At 47.7% G+C, this 25,365-nt stretch overlaps 1 protein-coding gene across 4 annotated transcripts in view; it reads left to right on the top strand.

Annotated features, from left to right (window-relative positions):
- Positions 1-25,365, top strand: part of CADM3 (cell adhesion molecule 3) — a 100,299-nt gene that overhangs the window by 58,307 nt on the left and 16,627 nt on the right. For 2 of the 4 annotated variants that reach the window (XM_079957618.1, XM_079957619.1), the window contains exons 2-8: positions 10,465-10,605; positions 16,856-17,008; positions 17,631-17,768; positions 18,007-18,177; positions 19,599-19,689; positions 21,418-21,587; positions 25,203-25,328. In XM_079957618.1, the coding sequence (XP_079813744.1) occupies positions 10,465-10,605; positions 16,856-17,008; positions 17,631-17,768; positions 18,007-18,177; positions 19,599-19,689; positions 21,418-21,587; positions 25,203-25,328 (990 nt within the window). The remainder of the gene's footprint in view (positions 1-10,464; positions 10,606-16,855; positions 17,009-17,630; positions 17,769-18,006; positions 18,178-19,598; positions 19,690-21,417; positions 21,588-25,202; positions 25,329-25,365) is intronic. The other 2 variants (XM_079957620.1, XM_079957621.1) reach the window with 1 other exon arrangement.

The following is a 25,365-nucleotide window of genomic DNA, read 5'->3' on the forward strand; positions in this document are numbered from 1 at the left end:
GTGATCTTCCAGGTGACACAGATGCTATTAGGCAGTTGAATGTGCATGCATACTCCATCTGTTTCCCTAACCACCCACCCTGCCGTCCGTGTGGCTCTAGACACTGGCAACCCATGCTACAAAAACACACACACACACACATATACACACACACTATATGTACAGTGGTACCTCGGGTTAAGTACTTAACCTGAAACTGTTCTTAACCTGAAGCACCACTTTAGCTAATGGGGCCTCCCCATGCAGCCGCGCCGCCAGAGCACGATTTCTGTTCTCATCTTGAAGCAAAGTTCTTAACCTGAAGCACTATTTCTGGGTTAGCGGCGTCTGTAACCTGAAGCGTATGTAACCTGAAGCGTATGTAACCTGAGGTACCACTGTATATATGTTGGAAGCTACCAGAGTGTCTGGGGCAACCCTGTCAGATGGGCATGGTATAAATAAAATAATAATAATAATAATAATAATAATAATAATAATGAAGAATAAAAGGTAAAGGTACCCCTGCCCATACGGGCCAGTCTTGACAGACTCTGGGGTTGTGCGCCCATCTCACCTAAGAGGCCAGGGGCCAGCGCTGTCCGGAGACACTTCCGGGTCACGTGGCCAGCGTGACATCGCTGCTCTGGCAAGCCAGAGCCGCACACGGAAATGCCGTTTACCTTCCCGCTGGTAAGCGGTCCCTATTTATCTACTTGCACCCGGAGGTGCTTTCGAACTGCTAGGTTGGCAGGCGCTGGGACCGAGCAGCGGGAGCGCACCCCGCCGCAGGGATTCGAACCGTCGACCTTTCGATCGGCAAGTCCTAGGCGCTGAGGCTTTAACCCACAGCGCCACCTGCGTCCCATAATAAAGAATAGGGCATCCCTAATTTTCATTGGAGAAATTTTGGAAGGTATGTATACTGCAGCTACCTATGTTCTTAAGTAGGACACGCGGCCTATTTTCCAGCCTCCCCCTCCTTCTCTCCTGCTCCTTTGTCTCATGAGCAGGCGTCTGCTCCACTGCCCTTGGAGCAGAGCAAATCCATAGCATCTCGCCGCCTGCAGGGTGTCCACAGTTGCCTTGCAATCCCCAGGGAACAGCAGTTGGACTGGCTCCAAAGCGCTCTGCTTGCATTCCTTGTCAGGGGCAGCTGTTATCACATGCAAGCAGGTCCTGGCAGCCGTCGCCTCGGGCAGGACTCCGTTCCGGGCCTTGCCGGCATCTTAAGCCAAATGCTTTGTGATCCATTGCTCCATTCCCTTGGCATTTTTTTGTATGCTCTCCCCCCCCCCCCCATGCCTTCAGTGCCAGGCAAGCATGCAGTTTCCACAGGTCCCCAGTCGGAATCGCATGACTGGGAGAAATGTAATCTGGCAGGGTTTGTTTTATTTTATTTTCTGAAGATATAATATTGGGTGGGGAGGGAGAGAAACATTATCAGACGACACTAACAGTGAAAACATTTGTTCAGTAAAAATATTCTATTCCTGACTAAAACCTATAAATTAATATAAGTAAACCCACAACCCTGAGATTATGAGTCTCATGCTCTTATCCTTCCGTCTACTATTTATCACATTCATATCCTGCCTCCCAGGAGTTCAAGGTAGCATAAATGGTGCTTCTGCTCATGTCTTCATTTTATCCTCACAACCACCCTGTGAGTTATTTTAGGCTTGAAGACCATGGGTTGCATCCTGTGCTCAAACCCACAACCCTGAGATTAAGAGTCTCATGCTCTACCGACTGAGCTATCCATGGTAAAAAGGTCGCTAAAGGATCCCTGGATGGTTAAGTCCAGTCAAAGGCAACTATGGGGTTGCGGCGCTCATCTCGCTTTCAGGCTAAGGAAGCCGGCGTTTGTCCTCAGACCACTTTCTGGGTCATGTGGTCAGCATGACTAAACTACTTCTGGCAGGAGCTGGGACAGAGCAACGGGAGCTCAGTCTGTCTCAGGGATTCAAACCGCCGACCTTCCAACTGGCAAACCCAAGAGGCTCAGTGGTTTTGACCACATCCTGTATCCATGGTATCTTAACAGTGGCCAGGATAGACAACCAGATGGCCACAAGAAGCCTGCAGACAGGGCCATTTTGGTTGCAGAAAGGGCAAGAAGATGAAACCAGCTAACATGGGAGACTTTCTGAAGAAGAAGGTCAATAGGGCCTGAGTGCTGGATCAGACCAAAGGGGCACCATCATAATGCAGATCCTGTTCTGCCAGGGGCCGACCAGATGCCACGATGAGGAGTCTGTGAGCAGGACACACACGCGTATCCTTGAGCCCAGGCCACTCGGCTACGCCCTCGGCTGCCGCATGTGTCTTTGTTTGCCTGTGACAGTTTCACCTCCCTTAGGGGCATCCTGCCTTTTGTTTTGTTTTATCTGTCCACGCTTGGTTGCTTTATGTCGCTATAGCAAAGAATAACAGCGATACAAATAGTGTTTTGTCGTGGTTTCAGACCATCAACCCCTGGGATTTTCTTGGCTGCCTGGGAAAAAAAATAAATTAAATCACAGTCGCTATTGTTCCTCCTCCTTTGCTATTTGCTGCATTGTTCCTCTCATTTGCTGCCTCCTTTTCTTCCTCTGGAGGTATTTTCCCAACCCACCCGCCCCACCAGCCCCCGGTTGTATTGATTTGGCCCCTCCCTCCTCCACATCGATTATGACTCCTCCACCCCTCCTTCTCTCCTTCTCTTTCACATTCTGCCCTTCCGGATCCGTGCTGGTCTTTTGCTGCTTCCCAGCATCATTAAAAAATCTCTCTCCCCGTTGTGCATGAGACACATTTGATCCAATCTCCAGTTGGTCAAGTTTATTCCAAGGGGAAAAGGCTGTTTCCATGCCTGACCCTCATTTAAAACCCACTAGGTTCTTATGTTCTTAAGCTCAGGATGTGAAATAAATAGAGGGTGAAACTTGGAGTGTGTTTTGGAAGAAAGAATCAGCTTATTTAAAGAAACCATTTAAAGTTGTTGGTTATTGTTGTTTTCAAATGGCTTCTTTAAATAAGCTCCTTCTCTCTCTCCCACTCTACCCAGCCATTAAGAATGTAAGACAAGCCCTGCTGGATTGGGGCAAAGGGGCCCCATCTCATCCAGTTTCCTGTTCTCACAGGGGCCAGCCAGGGGCCTATATGGGAAGCCCCCAAGCAGATCGTGAGCAGAAGAGCAACACTCTCCACTTGTGATTGTCAGCATGCAGAGGGCCGGGAAAAGCCAGCTGGCTAGCCCCGGCTGGGCCATCTCCTTCCACCCGTCCTGCTGCGAAGACCATCACTTCTGCTCCGATGTAAATCAGCGACCCGGGCTTCAAAGCCAGGGCACACTATCAGCAGATCGAACTGCGCACACAGAATAGGCACGAGGCTTGTGGAAGCATACTACAACTACAGATTTATTAATCATAAATCAGGACAAAGAAACATGTCGTCTCTATCTCTCATGTCGTCTCAGAGAGAACAGCTAAAAGCAAAAGCTATACACACAACGGAAGTTCCCAGCATACTGTGCTGGAATGTAAACAGACACGTGACATGCAACAATTCCACACGCCTGTTCCTTAAGGTGGAATGGAAATGACAACAGTGATTCCCAGCAGCTGGTCTTCAGAGGCACATGCTGCCGCCAACAGTCAGGGTAGAACACAGCCATATTGGCTGGTGCCCATTGATAGCAGCCTTATCCTCTCCAGTCCCAAGGACTGAAGGTGGGTGTAATTAATATATAGCTGCACCAATATAATATATTTTGGCTCCCCCTCCAAGCTATCCTGCTTTGGGGGAGTTACATTGAGCACTCCTTCCCTGTATAGATCAACATGTTCCTTATTGTTGGAAATAATTTATGATGATATTGTTGTTGTTAACCTGCCTTTTCTCCCTACAAGGACTCAAGGCAGCTTACAGATAAAAATAACAACAGCTAAAACGATAAGGGGGAAATCATTAAAAACAATTACAGTTGTTCCTTGGTTCTGGAACACCTTGTGACTCGAACGTTTTGGCTCCTGAACGCCGCAAACCCGGAAATGAGTGTCCCGGTTTGTGAACGTTTTTTGGGAAACCGAATGTCCGATGTGGCTTCCATGGCTTCCGACTGAGTACAGAAAGCTCCTGCAGCCAATCGGAAGCTACGCCTTGGTTTTTGAACATTTTCGAGACTTGAACTGACTTCCGGAACAGATTCCGTTCGGGAACCAAGGTATGACTGTAGTAGAATCATAGAGTCGGAAGGACCATGAGGATAAATCTTGCCCAACGCTCAACAATGCAGGGATATGCACCTGTCCCATCCGGGCAATGAACATGCAACCTTGGCATTATCAGCACTACGCTCCAGCCCACTGAGATATCCAACTGAAGTGACTCCCAATGAATTCTATGGAACTAGAGTCAATGGGTAACCTCAGAATCTGCTTTACAGTGGTACCTCTGGTTGCGAACGGGATGCGTTCCGGAGCCCTGTTTGCAACCTGAAAGGAACGCAACCCACGTCTGCGCACCCACGGGTCGCGATTCGCTGCTTCTGCACATGCGTCTGATGTCATTTTGTGCGTCTGCGCATGCGTGAGTGGCGAAACCTGGAAGCAACCCTTTCCAGCACTTCCGGGTTGCCACGGGACGCAACCTGAAAAAACGTATCATGAAGCGAATGTAACAAGAGGTATGACTGTATATGGAGTCAGATCCTTGGTCAGTCTAGCTCAGAGTTGTCTACACAATGACTGGCAGCAGCTAAGAACAGGAGAAGAGCCTACTGGATCACGCCAATGGCCCATCTAGCCCAGCATCCTGTTCTCACAGTGGCCAATCAGATGCTTGTGAGAAACTCACAAGCAGGATCTGAGCACAAGAGCCTTTTCCCCTCTTGTGTTTTCTGGTATTCAGAAGCAACTGTGGAGCAGAGCATAGTCATCATGGCTTGGTATCCTTCGGTAGCCCTCTCCTCTGTGAGTTTGTCTAATCCTCTTTTAAAGCCATCTCGGTTGCTTGGTGGCCATCACTTCCTTCTGTGAGAGAGAGTTCCATAGTTTATGTGCTCCCTGGAGATGGAATCTGGGCCTTCTTGCATGGAAAGCAAATGCTCTGTCACTGAGCTTTTCCCTTTGCCATCTAAGATGCAGCGGCGAACAGCCAAAACCACCAAGGGGGCCATCCATTCTGTCCTATTGGGGGAAATAAAGCCCAGCATTATTCAACATGCTGGAACAGACCATCTGCTCACTGCCCCCATTGCTGAGCAGCCCAGGTCCCCTCAGGCAGGCTGCTCACTGGAGGAGGTATAATGGGCTCCCCGCAATATATAGATATTCTCCATCCAAAGCACAGGCACTTTTTTTGGTCGTAAATAATAAAAACAGGTCCTGGGGCAGAGCACCTGAATGAGCTCTGCTCCTTTGCTCTCTCTCTCTCTGAAAACAAATGGCGCAGGTTTCCCCCCCACAATGCACCTGGGGTTTGGTTCATTTGCTCCCCCTTGACCCAGTTTCATACGGAACACGCTCCCCGGGTCCCCCTTGTCCCTTTTAGACGCAAGTCAAGAAGATTGACAGCCATGGGGCATTGGTGGCGTCTTCCAAAGGGGGTGGAGAGGCACTGTTTTTCTTCGGAAGATGATATAAAGATCAATTCTTTTCCATGGCAACCGAAGAGCAGAGAAAAGGGGATGAGATTTGACAGCAGAAAATAGACTGGAGCCTGGTTGCGTTTGGGCAAGGAGGATTAAACATTGGGCAGCAAAGATTCACTCAGCAGGGAAGAAGGGAAATATGTCCATTTCAGTTTCTCTCTGTTCCTCATTTCTACAGTCCTAAGTTTACTGTAGTTCTCTGCATCAGTTTGTGATTTTTAAAAAAGTCGTCATGGAAATCCATCAGCGTTTTCATGCAAATTTCTCCATCACTGTACCCAACTTTGCCTATCTACACATTTTTACAAAGGAAGTTCCACTGGTACAAAGCATTTGGGTACATTCTTCTTACTAGAGAGCGAGCATGGCGTAGTGGTTAGTTTGTCGGTCTAGGACCTGGGTGACCAGAATCCCCACTCGGCCATGAATAGGGCTGCCATATTTCAAATACTGTAGTGTTTGAATTGGCAGCCCTAGCCATGAAGCTCACTGGGTGGTCTTCGGCTAGTCACTTGTTCTCAGCCTCACCTACCTCCCATGGTTGTTGTGAGGATAAAATGGAGAGGAGAACTGTGCAAAAACCACACAGAGCTCCTTGGAGGAAGAGCAAACATAAATCATCATCCTGTGTGCATTGTGATGGGCCCAGGTACACAGTGCTGAGCTGGAGAAGTGAACTGCAAAATTCGGAGAAGTGTGAATTTCAAAGAGGGGATGCGTTTCAGTTTGTGTACTGTTTTGGGAAGTAGGGATTAGGTATCTTTGCCTTTAAATATGAACAGAATTGATTGTCTCTCCTTTCCCTACTGGGAGACGAGTTTATGGTTTCTAGTACAGGCTGTTTTCAAGGATTTAGGTGCTCTGTCTCGCTGTAGTTCCTCTGGCCCGTCGCCCATAATTTACACATGGTTTATGAACCAGGATACCAAGAGTATGCTCACGTGTTGCAACAGGGTAGAGAACTTTTGTTGGGCTGAGGGCCACCTTCCCTAGTGGACAGCCTTCCAGGGGCCATCTGCCCATGGTGGGTGGAGCCAGAGGCATAGATGGGCACAGGCACCGATCTGATTCTTACCTTTGTACAGAAAGTGACATTCCACCCATGCAAAAGCCAGAGGTTTCTACAGACACACACACACACACCTCCAGCCTCCTTCCATATACTCCTCAACCCTCCTTATTTGAGCAGAAAACAACAACAACAATTATTTTATTATTTATACCCTGCCCATCTGACTGGGTGCACCAGCCACACATATAAACATCAAACGTCAAACATTTAAAAAGTCCCGATACAGATCTGCCATCAGATGTCTTCTAAAAGCCAGATAGTTGTTTATTTCCTTGACATCTGATGGGAGGGCGTTCCACAAGGCGGGCGCCACTACTGAGAAGGCCCTCTGCCTGGTTCCCTGTAACCTCACTTCTCACAGTGAGGGAACCACCAGAAGGCCCTCAGAGCTGGACCTTAGTTTTGAGCTGAATGAAAGGGGTGGAATGTATACAGGGCCGAAGCCATTTAGGGCTTTAAAGGTCAGCACCAACACTTTGAATTGTTTTTGGAAACATACCAGGAGTCAGTGTAGATCCTTTACGGCTAGTGTTATATGGAATTGACAGGAACACCACCTTGTCTCTGACGAGGTTCTGCTGCTGGGGCCATTGCCATGCTGGCTGGTTGCTTGACCATGAGCCAGTGAAGTCCACACTGGCAGGCCAGGCTCCAGGTTTTCCGAAACCCCAGACATGCTGTATCCAGGTCTGGGCACCACAGTTTAAAGAGGCTATTGACAAGCTGGAACGTGTGCGGAAGGAGACGACTGTGTGGAGAGGGCTGCAGAATTCATGTCCTGCTTGCCAGCCTCCAAAGAGGCATCTGGCTGGCTGTTGGAGTGTGCCATGCCAACTTCTGAGGGAAGCAGTTTGATGGGGAAATGCTTTAGTGGTCAGAAGAACCTGTTTTGCATGCAGAAGGTCCCGGACACAATCCCTGGCATCACTTGCCAGGGCTGGGGAAAGACCCCAGTCTAAAATCCTGGAGAGCTGCTGCCAGTCAGTGCTGCCAGGACTAAGCTAAATGGGTCAAAGGCCTGACTGAATATAAGGCACCTTCCCGTGTTGGGAAGGGTCTGTAACTCAGTAGGCCATCTGCTTTGCATGCAGAAGGGTGCCGGTTTCAATCGCCGAAATCTCCAAGTAAGGCTGGGAATGTTCCCTGCCTGAAACCCCGGAGAGCTGCTACCAGCCAGTGTCAACAACACTGAGCTGGACAAACCAATAGCCCGGCTTGGGGTAAGGCAGCTTTCTGTGGGCTCCATGGGCTTTTTGGCATAGTTCAGCAGAGCTCTTGATGCATCCTTACAAATCAGGATACCTGCTCAGGTACATTCCTGAATTGTTCCCAGGGCTGGATTAACCATTAAGCAAAATAAGCAGGTGCTCAGGGCATCAGAGGGAAGTGGGGGGCACCACAGAAATTTTCCATTGCCAGATTTTTAGCATTAATGGTCACCAGTGGCTCAGCTGAGCGTTCATTTTCTCAATTGAACTATATTTTTTAAATCCCAGCGGAGCAACTAGGCAACAAGGTGGGCTGGATGCCTTATCACAACTAAGTATAGAAGCAGATGCATTGCATAAGATTAGTTTTGCGGATCTGATCAAAGACTATGTAATTGCGGGGGGGGGGGTCAAATATAAATAAAGTGGAAGTCTACAAAAACAAACATTGTTTCCCACCTGACTGTAAGTTCCGTTTCATTTTCAAAAATAGAATTTTACTTTACAATTTATTGTTGTTTATGTTTTGAATTAGATATACCCTATATGGGGGCTCTAAAATCTTTTAAGTGCTATGGGCCCCGAAAAGTCCTAATCCAGCCCTGACCAAAGTGATTTTGATGCTGTGGTCGATTGTGCCACAGCCATGTGCTGAAATGCCACTGCTGTGCATACTTTGGCTGCGTGGGGGAAGTGGACACAGGACAAGGGGCTGCTGTTTTGCCAGGCAGCTGAGGCTGTGCGCTAGGGGTGATTTTATTCTCCAGCCGTTTCTTGCCTGGGTTCTTTGGGCAGAGCAGAGGTGGGGAGGAACTTGAGGCCGTAACCCCGGCCAATGAGGCGGGATGGAATGTGCTTAGCGGAGACGCCCACAGAGCCCAGAGGCAACAGAGGCAACGACTTGAGAAGGGGAGCTGGCAACGAAAGCACATTCTTAAAATATGTTTATTTTACTGGTGCTGCTGATGGCTTAGCAAGGAAACTTCCAGTACATTGCTCAGTGTCCTTTTTTTCCCCCCAGGGAGGACCCAGCAGTGATGGGTCCTCAAAGAATCATAGAACTGTAGAATTGGAAGGGAACACAAGAGTTATCTAGTCCAACCCCTTGCAATGCAGGAATCTTTTGCCCTGTGTGGGGCTGAAACCCACGACCCTGAGATTAAAAGTCTCATGCTCCACTGACGGAGCGATCCCAACAGTATGCTGCTTAGCTGTTCTTCACTGGGGAATGCACAGTTCGAGACAGGTTGTGCCATTGTGCAACTGCCAGAACCTGGACCTGGAGGCAGACATCGCTTCAGGTTTCTAGTCCTTAAGATGGTCAGGCAAGGCTTTAGAGTGGTTGGCTGATGCCTGGTGAAATCTTGGGAACTAAGCGGGGTTTCTTTCCATTGGGAAGGGGCCACTATTTATTTATTTGCAGCACTTACACACCATTGGCCCAGAGCAGCTTACAAAAATTGGCACTAAAGGAGTTCCCAGCCATCAGGCTCGCAAATCTAAAAGAGACAAGGAAGAAGGAATGGTGGGAAAGCAAGCTCAAGCACAATTTTTGCCATCTGTCTGTGATTTTTGAGCTGTGGTTCCCTGCACTTCAGGGGGTTCGACTAGACGACCCTTGGAGTCCTATCCAACTCTACAATCCTATGATTGTGTGAGGAGGAGGAGGAGGAGGAGGAGGAGGAGGAGGAGGAGGAGGAGGAGGAGAAAAGGCGGAGAAGGAATAATCTGGCTTTGTTGCACACTATTCTGGCAACTAGCCCAGAGGCCTAAAGCCTCTAAGACAGGCTGTTGTTCTTCTTCTTCGTCAAAACAAAATAAAAAAATTCCTTCCAGTAGCACCTTAAAGACCAACTAAGTTAGTTCTTGGTATGAGCTTTCGTGTGCATGCACACTTTTTTTTATTTTGTTTTGACTATGGCAGACCAACACGGCTACCTATCTGTAACTCCTTCTTCATCGTGTTTCTTGACTGTTTGGCACCTTTGGGATCTTCCAAATGACCTGTTTACTGAGCATTCATCCTGACTTGCCGACACAAAGCTTGCAGGTGTGGTGAGGGGCTGGGAGGATGGTTGCTGTGTTAGTGAGCATTTGTTCTGATTTCTTCGCAGAGCAGTTATAAGGGCAATGAACATTCCTCCCGCATTTCTCCCAGTTTTGCTTGCAGGGTGTCCATATGGTATTTCAACATCCTTTTCGTGTGTGTGTGTGTGTGTGTGTGTGTGTGTGTGTGTGTGTGTGTGTAAAGTTATATATATAATTACCTCCACATTTGCTGGGTGTTGATAGAATTTGCATGTGAAGGGAGATGGATTTTTTAAGCTTAGCTTTTCACTAACATGACAGTTTTCACTTGTGCAGGGGACTTAATTTGTATGGGGGAGACATTCTGTGATGTGAACTTTCTGCTGTAGCCCAAAGTGTTAGAGCCCCAGACACACCTCAATGAGAACTAGGCTCTTGCATATATTTATGTTGGTAGGTTGTTCAGCGTCTCTCCCCACCCCACCCCACCCTTCTCTCTCTCTCTTTTTATGTTCAACATCCCTCTTGATTTCCTGCAGGGAGCCAGCCGACGACGTCGGATGAAATCGTGGTTGCAGGCTCCAAGGTGCTCCTCCAGTGTGAAGTGGAAGACCCTGATGACTCCTCCCTACAGTGGTCCAATCCTGCTCAACAGACGCTCTACTTCGGGGAGAAACGAGGTAGAGAATCTGCATTCCATCAGGGTCTTGAGCTGGGCAGAAGGTGCCTGGAGCTGTCTTTGGCGATGGGTGCTGAATTTATTCATTGTTCTTGATTTGTGCTCTTTCTCAGTCCCCTTCCCATTAGAAATCCTCATCATCCCCTCACCAAAGTGTTGCACAGTATTAAAACAGGCTACCTAATGGATAACAATTTAGGTCCCACTTGGCTGTTCCATCACCCTCAGAAGCACAGGAAACGGGGTTCTAGAAATTCATTCCCACAATAAGCAGTGATGCCCACCAACATGGGTGGCCATTTTGAATACCCATGGCTGGGTGGAGTGTTATTGTGTTTGAGTTCTTATGTTCTCGCCATGAGCATCTGAACGCAGTGGATGTAGCCTACCTTGATTTCAGCAAGGCATTTGACAAGGTGCCCCATGATATTCTTGTAAAGAAGCTGGTAAAATGCGGTCTTGACTATGCTACCACTCAGTGGATTTGTAACTGGCTGACTGACCGAACCCAAAGGGTTCAATGGTTCCTCTTCATCCTGGAGAAGAGTGACTAGTGGGGTGCCACAGGGTTCTGTCTTGGGCCCGGTCTTATTCAACATCTTTATCAACGACTTGGATGATGGACTCAAGGGCATCCTGATCAAATTTGCAGATGACACCAAACTGGGAGGGGTGGCTAACACCCCAGAGGACAGGATCACACTTCAAAATGACCTTGACAGATCAGAGAACTGGGCAAAAACAAACAAGATGAATTTTAACAGGGAGAAATGTAAAGTATTGCACTTGGGCAAAAAAAATGAGAGGCACAAATACAAGATGGGTGACACCTGGCTTGAGAGCAGTACATGTGAAAAGGATCTAGGAGTCTTGGTTGACCACAAACTTGACATGAGCCAGCAGTGTGACGCGGCAACTAAAAAAGCCAATGCAATTCTGGGCTGCATCAATAGGAGTATAGCATCTAGATCAAGGGAAATAATAGTGCCACTGTATTCTGCTCTGGTCAGACCTCACCTGGAGTACTGTGTCCAGTTCTGGGCACCACAGTTCAAGAAGGACACTGACAAACTGGAATGTGTCCAGAGGAGGGCAACCAAAATGGTCAAAGGCCTGGAAATGATGCCTTATGAGGAACGGCTAGGGGAGCTGGGCATGTTTAGCCTGGAGAAGAGGAGGTTAAGGGGTGATATGATAGCCATGTTCAAATATATAAAAGGATGTCACATAGAGGAGGGAGAAAGGTTGTTTTCTGCTGCTCCGGAGAAGCGGACACGGAGCAATGGTTCCAAACTACAAGAAAGAAGATTCCACCTAAACATTAGGAAGAACTTCCTGACAGTAAGAGCTGTTCAACAGTGGAATTTGCTGCCAAAGAGTGTGGTGGAGTCTCCTTCTTTGGAGGTCTTTAAGCAGAGGCTTGACAACCATATGTCAGGAGTGCTCTGATGGTGTTTCCTGCTTGGCAGGGGGTTGGACTCGATGGCCCTTGTGGTCTCTTCCAACTCTATGATTCTATGATTCTATGATTCTATGACTACTAGGAGAACAGGGTGATGCCCTAGTAGGACCATTGGCCTGATCCTAGAACAAGGCTTTTCTTGCACTTCCCCACAGAGATGTACAGTTTTTAACATGCACATTTTGGGTTTTGTGCCCACCTGCTTTGCTGAATTCATGTCACTCTTTTCCATTTTGGAGCAGTTTTATGGGTTTTACAATTACACTTATTTTATCTTCCTTGAAATTGTATTTCCTACGTGCTGGAACCTACCCTGGGAGCTTGTGGCGGAGGGCAAGTAATAAATCTTTCAAATAAATAAATTTGAGAAACCACAATTAGTAATGAGCAAATGCCCCACTGGCTCGGTTTGAAATTATACTATGCAAATAAAATGTTTGCTGTAATGGTTCTAGGGGTTGCTTGTGCGTAAATCGGTGCCACGCTTGGCTGGGTTACCTGCGTGAACCCTTTCTGTCCGGACAGCCACTCATCCGTGGCTGTCTCAATCGCTGGCAGAATCCGTCAGTGGCCGTTTCTTGAACTTCTTCCAGCAAAGAAGCTCTTTGACGCCTAGTCTCCACCTACTCTCCCTGCGCGGAAGCCTTCTGCGCAGGGAGGGTGTGGGCAGCGGAGGACCCGTGCTCTCCCTGCTGGTCTCCGGCGAGGAGTCATGGAGCCCCCTCGCCGATTCCCCCATTTGCCCCCCTTCTCCACTGGTGCTACGCTGATTTCCTTCCCCAGAAGATGGGCTGCCTCTCTCCCTCCTGGGACGCTCTCCGGAATCCCTCTGGAGCCCTCCCTCCTCCTCTGGCTCCGATGGCAGTTCCCTGACATTATATATATATATATATATATATATATATATATATATATATATGGGCATATACTCTCCGCATCAGAAGGAAGGTAAACGGCGTTTCCGTGCGCTGTTCTGGTTCGCCAGAAGCAGCTTAGTCATGCTGGCCACATGACCCAGAAGCTGTACGCCGGCTCCCTTGGCCAATAAAGCGAGATGAGCACCGCAACCCCAGAGTCGGGCACGACTGGACCTGATGGTCAGGGGTCCCTTTACCCAGTGGCATAGCGTGGGGGGTGCAGGGGGGGCCGGCCACACCGGGCGCAACATCTGGGGTTAGGGCAATCCACGGCTTAGGGGGCGCAAATCCACGGGTTAGGGGGCGCAAATTACTTGCCTTGCCCCGGGTGCTGACAACCCACGCTACGCCACTGCCTTTACCTTTACCTTACTCTCCGCATCATCAGCCCAGTTCTGAGTTTGGACTCTGCTGCCGCCATAAGGAACCTGGCAAGGTCCTAATTCCTTCCTTGCAAACCTTTCCCCCTCCCCCAGCAGCAGGCAAGCTTGGAAATGTCATTTCCACTTAAGGCTGAGATTTGCAAGCATGCGGCCTCGGTAGTCAGGCAAGGGGCAGAAATTGTATTCATAACCTCTTAGCAAGGCATCCCCTGAAGGCGAAAACAGAGCTGGTGAATTACCAGAAACAGGAGGCAGAAAATAAGGACTGTCCTTGATAAGCAGAGAAGATTTTAGCTTATGTCCTTGGAACCTCAATGAACCCAGGTAAATGATACAGCACAGAGAACAGTGTTCCTCTAAAGCCCTCAAAGTCTGGGGAGAATCCATAAAACAGGCATATGTATTTTCAGTCTCCTGCTCACCTGCGGCGATTCAGAATTGCCTCCAAATGACCAACACAGACACATTTCTTTTTTTCCAGCTGGAAGGGAGTTGGTTCTCCCTGCCAATAATGAATATAAATTTTTCCCATAAAAATTTGGGTATTTCTCAGCCGAAAGAGCAGCACAAACAGTCAAGAAGAGCAAGAGGAGATTTAACATATCAGCCTTTCCCCCCCCCCTTTCCGAGCTGTCAATGTGTCACAAGTGCAACACAATTTGTTTGCTTGTTTGCTGCTTATTGTTTTCCATAATTTATACCCTGCAACTTCAGCAGTCATTTTGTGGTAACCAATTCAGATAAAGCAAAAATACAGTATTCGGAATGTTAAATAAGCACAAAAGGCCCAACTTGTTTCCCATGAGACTACGGCATTTGCAATAAAAGTTTTTTTAAAAAGCAATTTTTTAAAGACTGAGAAAATGAAAATGCATTTGCTTAACACCTAAAAGATGATAATGTGAGTGCCAGGAGGAAACTCACTAGGTCCATATATCTGATTCTCGTGATGAGCAAGCTAAAATTATATATTTAATGTCTAAGTAAGATAAATTTGCAACAGATCAAGTAGTCGGATTTGCTGTGGATGCCCCAGAGCTGAGGACAATGGAGCTAATTTGGTGAATTTTAGAGATGCTGTCATCTGAAATATGATTTATTGATTAAAAGCCCAGTCCTACATATCTGAGGGGGAAGTATATTGATTTTAATTCTGTAAATTGCAGGGCAGGCAAGCACACATGCATGAACACACTGTTAATAGTGTTTTAGTAGTAATTTTAAAACACTGTTGATAACTCACAATGTTAAAATGGAATTTTAAAGCCGCTGGTCAGGACCATAAAAACAGAAGGGAGTAAAATGTGGAGATCAACAGGCTGTCTGGAAGAAAGAAACCTTTTGACTTGCTTTTTAAAAAGGGCAAAGAGTAAGGATTCTGTAATAATAATAATAATAATAATAATTTATTATTTGTACCCCGCCCATCTGGCTGGGTTTCCCCAGCCACTCTGGGCGGCTTCCATAAAAACCAAAAATACACTAAAATATCACAGATTAAAAACTTCCCTGAACAGGGCTGCCTTAAGATGTCTTCTGAATGTCAGGTAGTTATTTATCGCTTTGACATCTGATGGGAGGGCATTCCACAGGGCGGGCGCCACTACCAAGAAGGCCCTCTGCCTGGTTCCCTGTAGCTCTGCTTCTCGCAATGAGGGAACCGCCAGAAGGCCCTCGGCGCTGGACCTCCCTGATTGGGAACCAGTGAACCTTCACATGCCGTTGGACTACAACTCCCATCATCCCTGTGATCACTGGTTGATGGAAGTTGGAGTCCAACCATATTTGATGGCCACAGGTTCCCTATCACATTATTGTCATTGAACAGCAGTATTGTGTAATGGTTAGAACTCTTCATCTCTTACCATTTCACGTTATCACTGCACGCACCATCAGAACGCACTGTCTCCAAAAAGCTGTAGGAAAAAAATATTTATGATTTTTATGCAGTTTTATGCATTTCAATAATTTTGCAGTCATTTTAACATTTCAAAACTTCACTTCCTTTCCCCCTCTTTCTGTAGTTCCTTTCTTTAAAAAATAAAAAATATTTTCTGCATATTCCAAAGAGGCACTTTCTTCCCTCCTCCAACTAAGTTGGAGTAGACCTATTGAAATTAATGCAGCCCATTGCCTCTAATGATAACCATTCTCAGTTATCTCATGTTATCGTGGTAGCTATGAATTCTGTGGTGAGTAACTTAGAGACTACCATAGGCAATTATGACTACAACATTTCCAAGAGAGGAAGTTACTGAGAAACCACCTTTATAGCTTTTTCATAGAAGCCTATTTGGGGCATTAAATAGCTAACAATAATAATATATCAGGCTTTAAAAGTGTAGGAATGTTCAGGGATGCAGGAGAGGATATATTATTTGATTATAGTCTTTCCAACTTGTGTTAACAAGTTCCACAATTTAGCAGAGTAACATTCCCCTTTTAAACTTACAGCGGATGCGTTTGCTCAGGCTCGCTAAAGCCTTTATAATAACTGTCCTGGTAAAAAGGTAAAGGTAAAGGTACCCCTGCCCGTACGGGCCAGTCTTGACAGACTCTGGGGTTGTGCGCCCATCTCACTTAAGAGGCCAGGGGCCAGCGCTGTCCAGAGACACTTCCGGGTCACGTGGCCAGCATGACATCACTGCTCTGGCCAGAGCCAGAGCCAGAGCCGCACACGGAAACGCCGTTTACCTTCCCGCTGGTAAGTGGTCCCTATTTATCTACTTGCACCTGGAGGTGCTTTCGAACTGCTAGGTTGGCAGGCGCTGGGACCGAGCAGCGGGAGCGCACCCCGCCGCAGGGATTCGAACCGCCGACCTTTCGATCGGCAAGCCCTAGGCGCTGAGGCTTTAACCCACAGCGCCACCTGCGTCCCTTAAACTGTCCTGGTATTTCCCCCTTATTCCCTTATAAAAGATAAGACACAACACAGTCTTCTATAAAAGTATAAAAAGAATTTACTCGCGTTCTGTTCACAATCGGATCCCAGAAGGCAGACTTAGCTTAGAAAAGTAACATACACCTGGAAACTATCTCATAAGGAGACAGTCCCTGTCCTCTCTTGGCTGGAAGCCAAGAGAGCATCTTTGGCTAAGCAGATGTTGCTTCTTCGATCCACGTAGTCAAAAAAAGAGAAAGGTGGCTGCCCTGGCCTGTGTTTTTGTCGTTACCTGCACAGGTGAGGCCACGCCCACCTCTAGTCACATGCAGAGGAAGTCTGTTCCAGCCCAGAAGGAAACAGGAAGTTTACCTGCTGGATGAACAAACATTCCTCTCCATGTGTAAACATGTTCACTCTAGGAATGTTGTACTTGACTGCTCTTGTGTTTCACATCCCACAAAAAGCAGAAAACAGAAAGGTGAGTTTCTCCAACAGGGGCATCCTCAATTTCAGTATTAGAAACCATTACCATGTGCTATTTTAGCTTTTCTTAAAGCAACCTCACTCACCCATTTTGCAACGCTCCTTTTTCTCTGCTCTCCTAGCGCTGAGAGATCTCCGCATCCAGCTGGAGAGGTCTACGCCCAACGAGCTGACCATCAGTATCGACAATGCGACCCTGGCAGACGAGGGCGAGTACACCTGTTCCATTTTCACCATGCCTGTGAGGACCGCCAAGGCCATCGTCACTGTGCTGGGTGAGGCCAGGGGAGCAGGGAGGGGGTGGCAAGGCCAGTCAGTGCCAGAGGGTAGTGAAGGCAGGCAGGGGCCAGCATCCCCAAGCCTAGCAGAGGGCCTCCTGCCCTAGCCGCACTCCTGCTTCCACTTCTCCCAGAGCATCCAGGAATTTCAGTGGCAGCATAAGGGAATTCTGAGTTTGCATGTCCTGTATCTTCCAGGTTAGGATGCCTCTTGGAGTGGGTGCTAAGTCTAGGGACACCCCCCCAAAAAAAATAATAATCATGGAGCTACTAAGGGACAGTGAAAAGAGAGCAGAGAGACGAGGGTGGCTAGACCTGATGTGCAACCTCAAGGGTCCTTGGCTGAGAGGGCTGCTGGGAGGTAGAAGCCAAAAGCACAGTCTGACTCTGGGAACTACAGAGGGGTTGCACCATAGAAATGCGAAAGGATAGAGTGGTCCTGCTCCACTCCTGCAGAGAATTTCGGCCGATGGTTGCTTATGGTTTTTTTTTAACTAGACACTAAGCCTGTGTGTTACTGCCTTCCATCTCCAGTGTCTTGGAAGGTTGCTACGTAGCTGAGGATTCTCCAACCAAGTCACTAGTCCTCAGTGTCCCAGGTTTCTTTCCCTTCTCGCAGGAATCCCACAAAAACCCCAGATCTCTGGCTACTCCGATCCTCTTAAAGAAGGAGACGTGGCCCAGCTGACGTGCTTCTCTTCCGGCAGCAAGCCGGCTGCTGAGCTCCGGTGGCATAAGGGGGACAAGCTGCTCTCAGGTATGAGGCCATGGGACAGCTCTGCCCCTCTGACAATTCGGGGTCCCCTGACCCCTGAATCAATCACTTAAAAGGGGGGTGGTTAATCACCCGTGGCGAGTCGAAAACTGCTTCCAGGCGACCTAGCCTGGATGAACCAAGGAACGATTCTTTCATTTGGTCGAGAATCTAAACTGTTCTCTTTGCCACAGTTCCCTGTGGCCACTCAGCCGTTCTTACTCCATCTTCCCCCAAACAGCTGAACCTTCGGAAGTGGAAGAAGATGCTAACGGGAAGACGTTCACGGTCACCAGCCGCGTAGAATTCACCGTCGGGAAGGAGGACAATGGCGTGGAGGTCACCTGCACAGTTGACCATGAGTCCCTGCAGAACTCTGACAAGTCCACCTCCCAGAAGCTAGCAGTCTTTTGTACGTGAGCTGTGGGCAATGGAGTGGGCAGGTGGGGGTCAAAGGAAATGAAGGTGGCCCAACCTGGTTGATGCTAGGACCCAGGAGTGGGGGACATAGCTCAGCGGGAGAGGATCTGCTTTGAGAACAGCATGTCCCAGGTTCAATCCCTGGTACCTCAACAGTGTTGGGCAGTGGTTAGAGTGTTGGGCTTGTTGGGATACTGCCAGGGAGACAAAGGCCATCAGGCCGGCCTACATCGTCTCCAGATGATCTCTCAGTCTCCTGTAGAACAGCATCAGTCAATTAGCGACACAAGCCTCAGGCACATTCCAAGACTCATGCACGCCCTTTTCGCAGAGTTTCCACAACAGAAGATTCACCCAGAAGAGCATATTTACAGCTTTATTCAATGTTGGTCAGAACAAAGGAAAAGCATGACTGCTTGCATCCATGTCGAGGAAAACGCCAGAACAAAAGCTATATACAAAACAGAAACTCCCTTTGTGCAGGAAGTAAGCAGGCTTGTGACACACAACAGCCTGTTCCCTTTTTAAGGAGGAATGGAAATATTCTAACAGGGCTAAGATTAGATAAGATTAGAGTGGTTAGAGTGCTGAGCTAAGACCTAGGGGACCAGGGTTCAAATCCCCACTTGCTGGTGAAGCTCTCTGAGTGATCTTGGGGGCCAGTCCCTGCCTTTCAGCCTAACCTACTTCACAGGGTTGTTGATGGAGAGGGGGAGGAATGTGTGCACCACTTGGAGAAAAGTTGGGGTGTAAAGGTAATAATTGAAAAATAAAGAACAACAAGCTGGGATGGGGAATCTGGTGTCCTTCAGAAGTTGTCAGACTCCAGCTTCCATCATTCTTCACCATCAATCCTCACCTTGCTGGGACTGATGGGAGCTGGAGTCCAGCAATATCTGGAGAGCCCAAAGGTCCCCCAGCCCTGGCTTCTCCTGCCACAACTATAGGAAACCTGGGGCCCTTTATACATTGCTGGACCACTGGCCATGCTGGTGAGGCAGATGGGAACTGGAGTCTTCTTCTGCCTTCTATACCAGAGAATTCAGTGCTTTTTCTTTTAGAAGGACCTGGGATAGCTCAGCCGCTAAAGCATGAGATGCAAAAGATTCCTGCATTGCAGGGGGTTGACCTCGATGGCCCTCGTAGTCCCTTCCAACTCTACAACTCTGTGATTCTATGATGGTTGCTGGGGGGATCCCATAACATCTGGAGGGCCACAGGTTCCCCATCCCTGATCTACAATGACTGGTAGCAGTTCTCCAGGATTTCAGACAAGAGCCCTACCTGGGGATTGAACCTGGGACCTTCTGCATGCAAAGCAGATGCTCCACCACCGAATCAAAGGTCAAAGCTGGATCTGGTTGTGACAATGACAGCAGTTTCCCTTCTTTCTTCCTCTGTCTCTCTCCCCAGACAAGCCAACAGCTGAAATCAAATCGTATCCCGACAGCCCACGAGAAGGACAAAATCTGAGGCTGCGCTGCGATGGACGAGGCAACCCAATGTTAGTCTCCTTCTCTCCTCTGATGCGTAAACGGCAAAGAACCTCGTGTGCAGTGAAGGTTGGTCCATCAGGGCCTGTGTGCCAATGCCCCACCAACCTCAGTCTGCTCTGAGCCAGCCCCCACCTGCCGACCTCTTTACTCACATCCAGTCCAGGGGGTTGCTTTGCCAGCCAGCTTCCTCCTCCTTAGTCTGCTTTTATAGAACTCCGCAGACCCTCCAAGTGTCCCTATTTTCCAGGGACAGTCCCGGATTTACAGAAGCTTCTGATTTGATCCTGGAATGTCCCACTTTTCCTTAGGATGTCCCTATTTTCATCAGAGAAAAGTTGGCAGGTATGCAACCCCCGAGCCAAGGAGATAACTATACAACCTTCAGAAGACATTTGAAGGCAACCCTGTGTAGGGAGGTTTGTTTAATGTCTTATTATGTTTTCCTATATGTTGGAAGCGGCCCAGAGTGGCTGGGGCAACCCAGTCAGGTGGGTGGGGTATAATTATAATTATTGTTGAATAGGACATCCCTATTTTCATCAGAGAAATGTTGGAGGATATGACTCAGCAAGGGAAAAGGATTATAGGGGCAAAACCAAGGTGAGTTGGCTCCGCCTCTCCTTGGCTCTGGCTCCGCCTACTGTTGACCTCTTGGTCATACCAGTCCCAATGAATACTAGCCACTGCTCTTCACTTGATCATGTTATTCCGGCCCACCTCCTAGGTGGTTTACATCAGGGTCAAATGTGCTCTGCTTACTGGTCATTAAACAATCAGTTAAATTTATTTATTTATGGAATTTTATATCCCACCTTTTTGTCTGAGCAGCTCAAAGTGGCGTCAATGGTTCTCTCTCTCTCCTCTTTTAATCCCCACAACAACCTTGTGAGGTAGGTTAGGCCAAGAGGCAGTAACTGGCCCAGGCTCGCCCAGTGAGCTCCATGGCTGAGTAGGGGATTCGAACCCTGGTCTCACAGGGCCACTCCAGCTTTTGCACCACACTTGCTCTCTAAGTTGTCTTATCCTGTGTATACCACCCCATTAACAATGTCCTTTTGATCTTTTTAATGATTCAAAAAAATTACTCAAAAGCAAACGAGAAGCTCTAAAATAAAATCATGAAAAACGACTCCAGCACAAAACTAGATAACTGAACGGAAGCCACCAGGGAGAGCTGAAAACACCAGCAATGTTTAAATTATCTCAAGAAGCCTAAGGTGGCACTGAGAAGAACAAAATGAGGCTACCTAGTGAGGCTGTTTCAAAGGGGCTTCCCACACTGGGGGAGCTATTTCCAAAAAAGGTCCTTTTCTGGAGCCCATTGGGATTGGTAGAGCCAGAGCCAATGGCAGGCAGCACCAACTAGACTGTTTTGTCTCCATCCTCTTCCTCCCTGCTGAGTTTTTCAAGAGCAACCTGGAAACTGAGGGGGAGGAACCTGGCAGGCTGCGCCATCTCCTGATTTGTTGGAAGCAGGAAAGCAGACAGGTGGAGAGCAAACTGTGGTTGGTGGGGCAGTGTCCCCTCTGCCCAAATGGACCCGCCTCCACTGCTGGGCACCAGTTGGTCCCAGCCAGACCTAGGCAAGAAGACGAGGCCTTGCTGTTTCACCGTGTGCCTAGAACAGCTTTGTATCCCCCAATAGACCGGGGCCTCCAGATCATTGAAGGGCGATGTGCAATCCCTCTGATCCCAAGCTCTGCTGACTCTCACCAACTCTCTTCCCTCCCTCACAGCCCTCAGGAATACAAGTGGGAGAAGCAGGGAGCTCAGGCGCCCCTAGCCGAGGCCCAAGACAACATCCTCGTCTTCGACAGTTTGAACAAAAGCGACAGCGGGACCTACATCTGCTATGCCTCAAGCATTATGGGCATCTCCACGGCAATATACAACCTGAATGTTCATGGTGAGCATTGTTTCACGGCACCCTCTGCTGGTCGGAGGACTACATTCTTTGTGTGTCCCAGGATTGCTGGCCAGGGTGGGAACAGGTCTCATGGTCTCAGGAGGCTCTTCTTATATTTTTGTAATAATACTCTTTTCTTCTCAGCCTAGAATGGGAAACAGCGTTAAATCATAGAATTGTAGGGTTGGGACCATGAGGGTCATCTAGTCCAACCCCCTGCAATGCCTTTCGCCCAACATGGGGCTTGAACCCACGACCTTGAGATTAAGAGCCTCATGCTCTACCAAGTGAGCCTAGCTTATATATCTGAGTTTATAACACTGCCTATGTGTCAGGGGGTCCATATATTTTTTTACTGAACTTTTAAAACTATAAGAAAATGAAACATTTACAGAAGGCAAAATTAGAGAGAGGGGGATACTGGGGGTGGGGAGAAGTATTATGCAACATTAATGCAAGCATGGAGCACGAATATTCCTGAGGTCTAACAACTACTTCTACATATTTTGAAAAGAAAATACCACAGTAATTGCCAAAATGTTGAATTCGAAGGGAATCAAACGAAAATGTTAATCTCAATTTCCTTGCTGTCTTATCTTGTGCACACCATATGAATAGAGCATACCATGATAAGATAAAAATAAAGCATGGGTGTGTTACATCTCGTGTGTGTGTGTGTGTGTGCGCACACATACACATATGATTTGACATTATATAATCTTGAAATAAGCTTCATTAAAAATTCATCGGAAACAATGCAACGGCCATTAAAGATTAATCTGGAACAATGCAAAAGTACCTAATAAAATAACAAAACCGCAACAGTTGACTCTGTTTGTCAGTTTGCTTAAAAGGCAGGAAAGCCTGATTCCTCGGAGGAAGGTGGGATACATAAAAAGTCTCTTGAAATGCAGTATTGATGGGGGAAATATGAGACAAGACTTTTTCTTTTTTGGAGCAAAGGGATTTGCGCATCTGGCATGTGTGTTTAGTGCCTCGACCAATTTCGCTGCATGCGACAATAACCGCTTGAGAGTGTGGCATCAGGAAGGAGGCCAAAGGCGGTTGTGTTCCCGAGGACGCATCAATCAAGTGCTCTCTGAAGTGTGTGTGTGTGTGTGTGTGATTTTTCTCCCTAAACGATTCCTGCACTATCAGACTCTGAACTGATTGCAGACTTCTTAGCAGCCCCAGCCCTGGTGTAGCATGGTGGCTAAATGGCTGCACTAAGAATCAGGAAGTCCCTGGTTCAAATCCTGCCATGGTAACTTAAGGCAAGCTGTAGCCCTTTGGACTCAGTCTCCCCATCTGCGTTATGGGCGGGGATCATAATGCCGACCCACCTTGTTGTAAGGAAGATGGTATGATTTCCACATTGCAGGGAGTTGAGCTAGATGACATTCAAGGTCCCTTCCAACTCTGCAATTCTATGATTCCGGGATAGCACGTGCAAAGTGCTTTGAACACATGGAAGCACCAAACTGTGCTGGCCCCCATATGCTGGAGCCAAATGTACTTTCTCTGCCTTGCCGGCACCTCGTCTGCTCACCCCACAGCTAGTCCTCCACCTTTAAAGGTCCACCGATTATGTCGCCATAGCAACCACTTAACCCCTTCACTCAGGCTGCTGTGTTGAGTGAGCATCTTCATTCCCAAATAATCCCCCCATGGGTTCTGGATAGGCACTTGATTGATAGGAGCGGGGGAGGGGGAGCCACCAGGGAGCCACCTGCTGAGGCTTCTCAGCCGAGGATTTAGCTGTCTTATATTTGGGTCTGTGGCCTGGCCTATCTTGCATCCATATCTTGCATGGCTGGTTTTCCAGATTCAGGAATAAGAATGGCTTTGCTAATACTTGGGTCACTTTATTGCTCTCTCCTGCATGATGCTTGGTTGCTGCAGAAATAGTCATAGTTATTTACTTACTTATCATTGTTACTACTACTACTTTATTTAGGCAATTTATATACTACTGGCTACTACAGAAATATCACAAGTCATTGTTTTAATCACAATTATTTTAGGGAATTTATATGCTGCTTGCTATAGAAATATCACAAACTATTGTTGGCTATATATTTGTGTGTATATATATTATTAAATTTGTATACGACCCTTCGTCACAAGATCTCAGGGCACTTCACAGAATAAAATACAAGATAAAGAATTAAAGCAAAAACAACAAAACAATACTCCCCTGCTCCCATAGACACATTTAAAAGGCTGTGGGATATTAATCAGCCAAAGGCCTGGTTGAAGAGGAATATTTTCACCTGGCGCCTAAAAATATATAATGGAGATGCCCGGTGAGCCTCCCAGGGGAGAGAATTCCACAACTGAGGAGCCACTACAGAAAAGGCCCCTTCTCATGTTGCCACCCTCCAGACCTCACGTTCTTTAAGTACAAGTCCACCACAAACAAGGCATTATGGCAGAGCATCCTGTTTCCATGTATTTGGGAGAAAACAGAGACCTATTGCTATGTGGGGCCTATTATTCAGTTACAGCTTTCAGTTGCCCTTCAACATGGTAATGATAAGTAAGACAGAAAACATTAGGAACGTCAGACCGAAACCATTCAAAAGCTTCAAGGTTATACGTGACTTTCATGGCTGAGTGGAGAATTGAACCCTTCTCTCCCAAGTCCTAGTCCTAAATCACTACACCACAATGATACTGATTACAGTGGTGCCCCGCAAGACGAATGCCTCGCAAGACGGAAAACCCGCTAGACGAAAGGGTTTTCCGTTTTGGAGCTGCTTCACAAAACGAATTTCCTATGGGCTTGCTTCGCAAGACAAAAATGTCTTGCGAGTTCCTGCGGGGGTTTTTTCCTCCCCTCCCCCTTTTTCTAAGCCGCTAAGCCGCTTATCTGCTTATCCGCTAAGCCGATAAGCCGCTAAAAGCCGCTAATAGCGCTAATCCACTAATCCGTCAATGGGCTTGCTTTGCAAGACGAAAAAACCGCTAGACGAAGAAAATTGCGGAACGGATTAATTTCGTCTTGCGAGGCACCACTGTACATTGCTTTGGTGTCTTATTTTTTAACCCCCACAAAAGTTACCGGATGCAATCCTGTATCTCTGGTGCAGGGGTAGGCAACCTAAGGCCCATGGGCCAGATGCGGCCCAATCGCCTTCTCAATCCGGCCCACGGACGGTCTGGGAATCAGCATGTTTTTACATGAGTAGAATGTGTCATTTTATTTAAAATGCATCTCTGGTTTATTTGTGGGGCATAGGAATTTGTTCATTTCCCCCAAAAAAATATCGTCTGGCCCCCCCACATGGTCCTGAAAAAGCTTGCTGAGCCCTGTGTTAGAGTAAAGAAGTGTGTCTTCAGCGTCAGACAGAAACTATGTAATAAAGGTATGGAGGACAGGGAATTTCACTGTGGCCAGCATGGGGAGTATTTCATCTTCCCCTCTGTATATTCTGCTTTCTTCCTTCCTCCTGGCCTCATCCCTCTCCCGCTTCTGCCTCGACTGCTCTGGTTTGGGTGTTTGGAAGGAAAAGCCACTCAGTGAGATATGTGGATTTTCTCGGCCGCTTCTCAGCTAACTTTTTTCTCAGCCAACTTTTTCTCCTTTCCCTTTTCTCCTTTCCCTCTGGATAGATGCAAGCCCCATGACCCACAGTGGGAGCACGTACCACGCCATCATTGGGGGAATAGTGGCTGTCATTGTCTTCCTGCTCCTTATCCTCCTCATAGTTCTGGGTCACTACCTGATCCGGCACAAAGGTAGGCTTCAACTCAAACCTGCACAAATGTTTTCTGC

Source organism: Podarcis cretensis, assembly GCF_951804945.1.
Source record: "Podarcis cretensis genome assembly, chromosome: 16".
NCBI classification, from domain to species: Eukaryota; Metazoa; Chordata; class Lepidosauria; order Squamata; family Lacertidae; genus Podarcis; species Podarcis cretensis.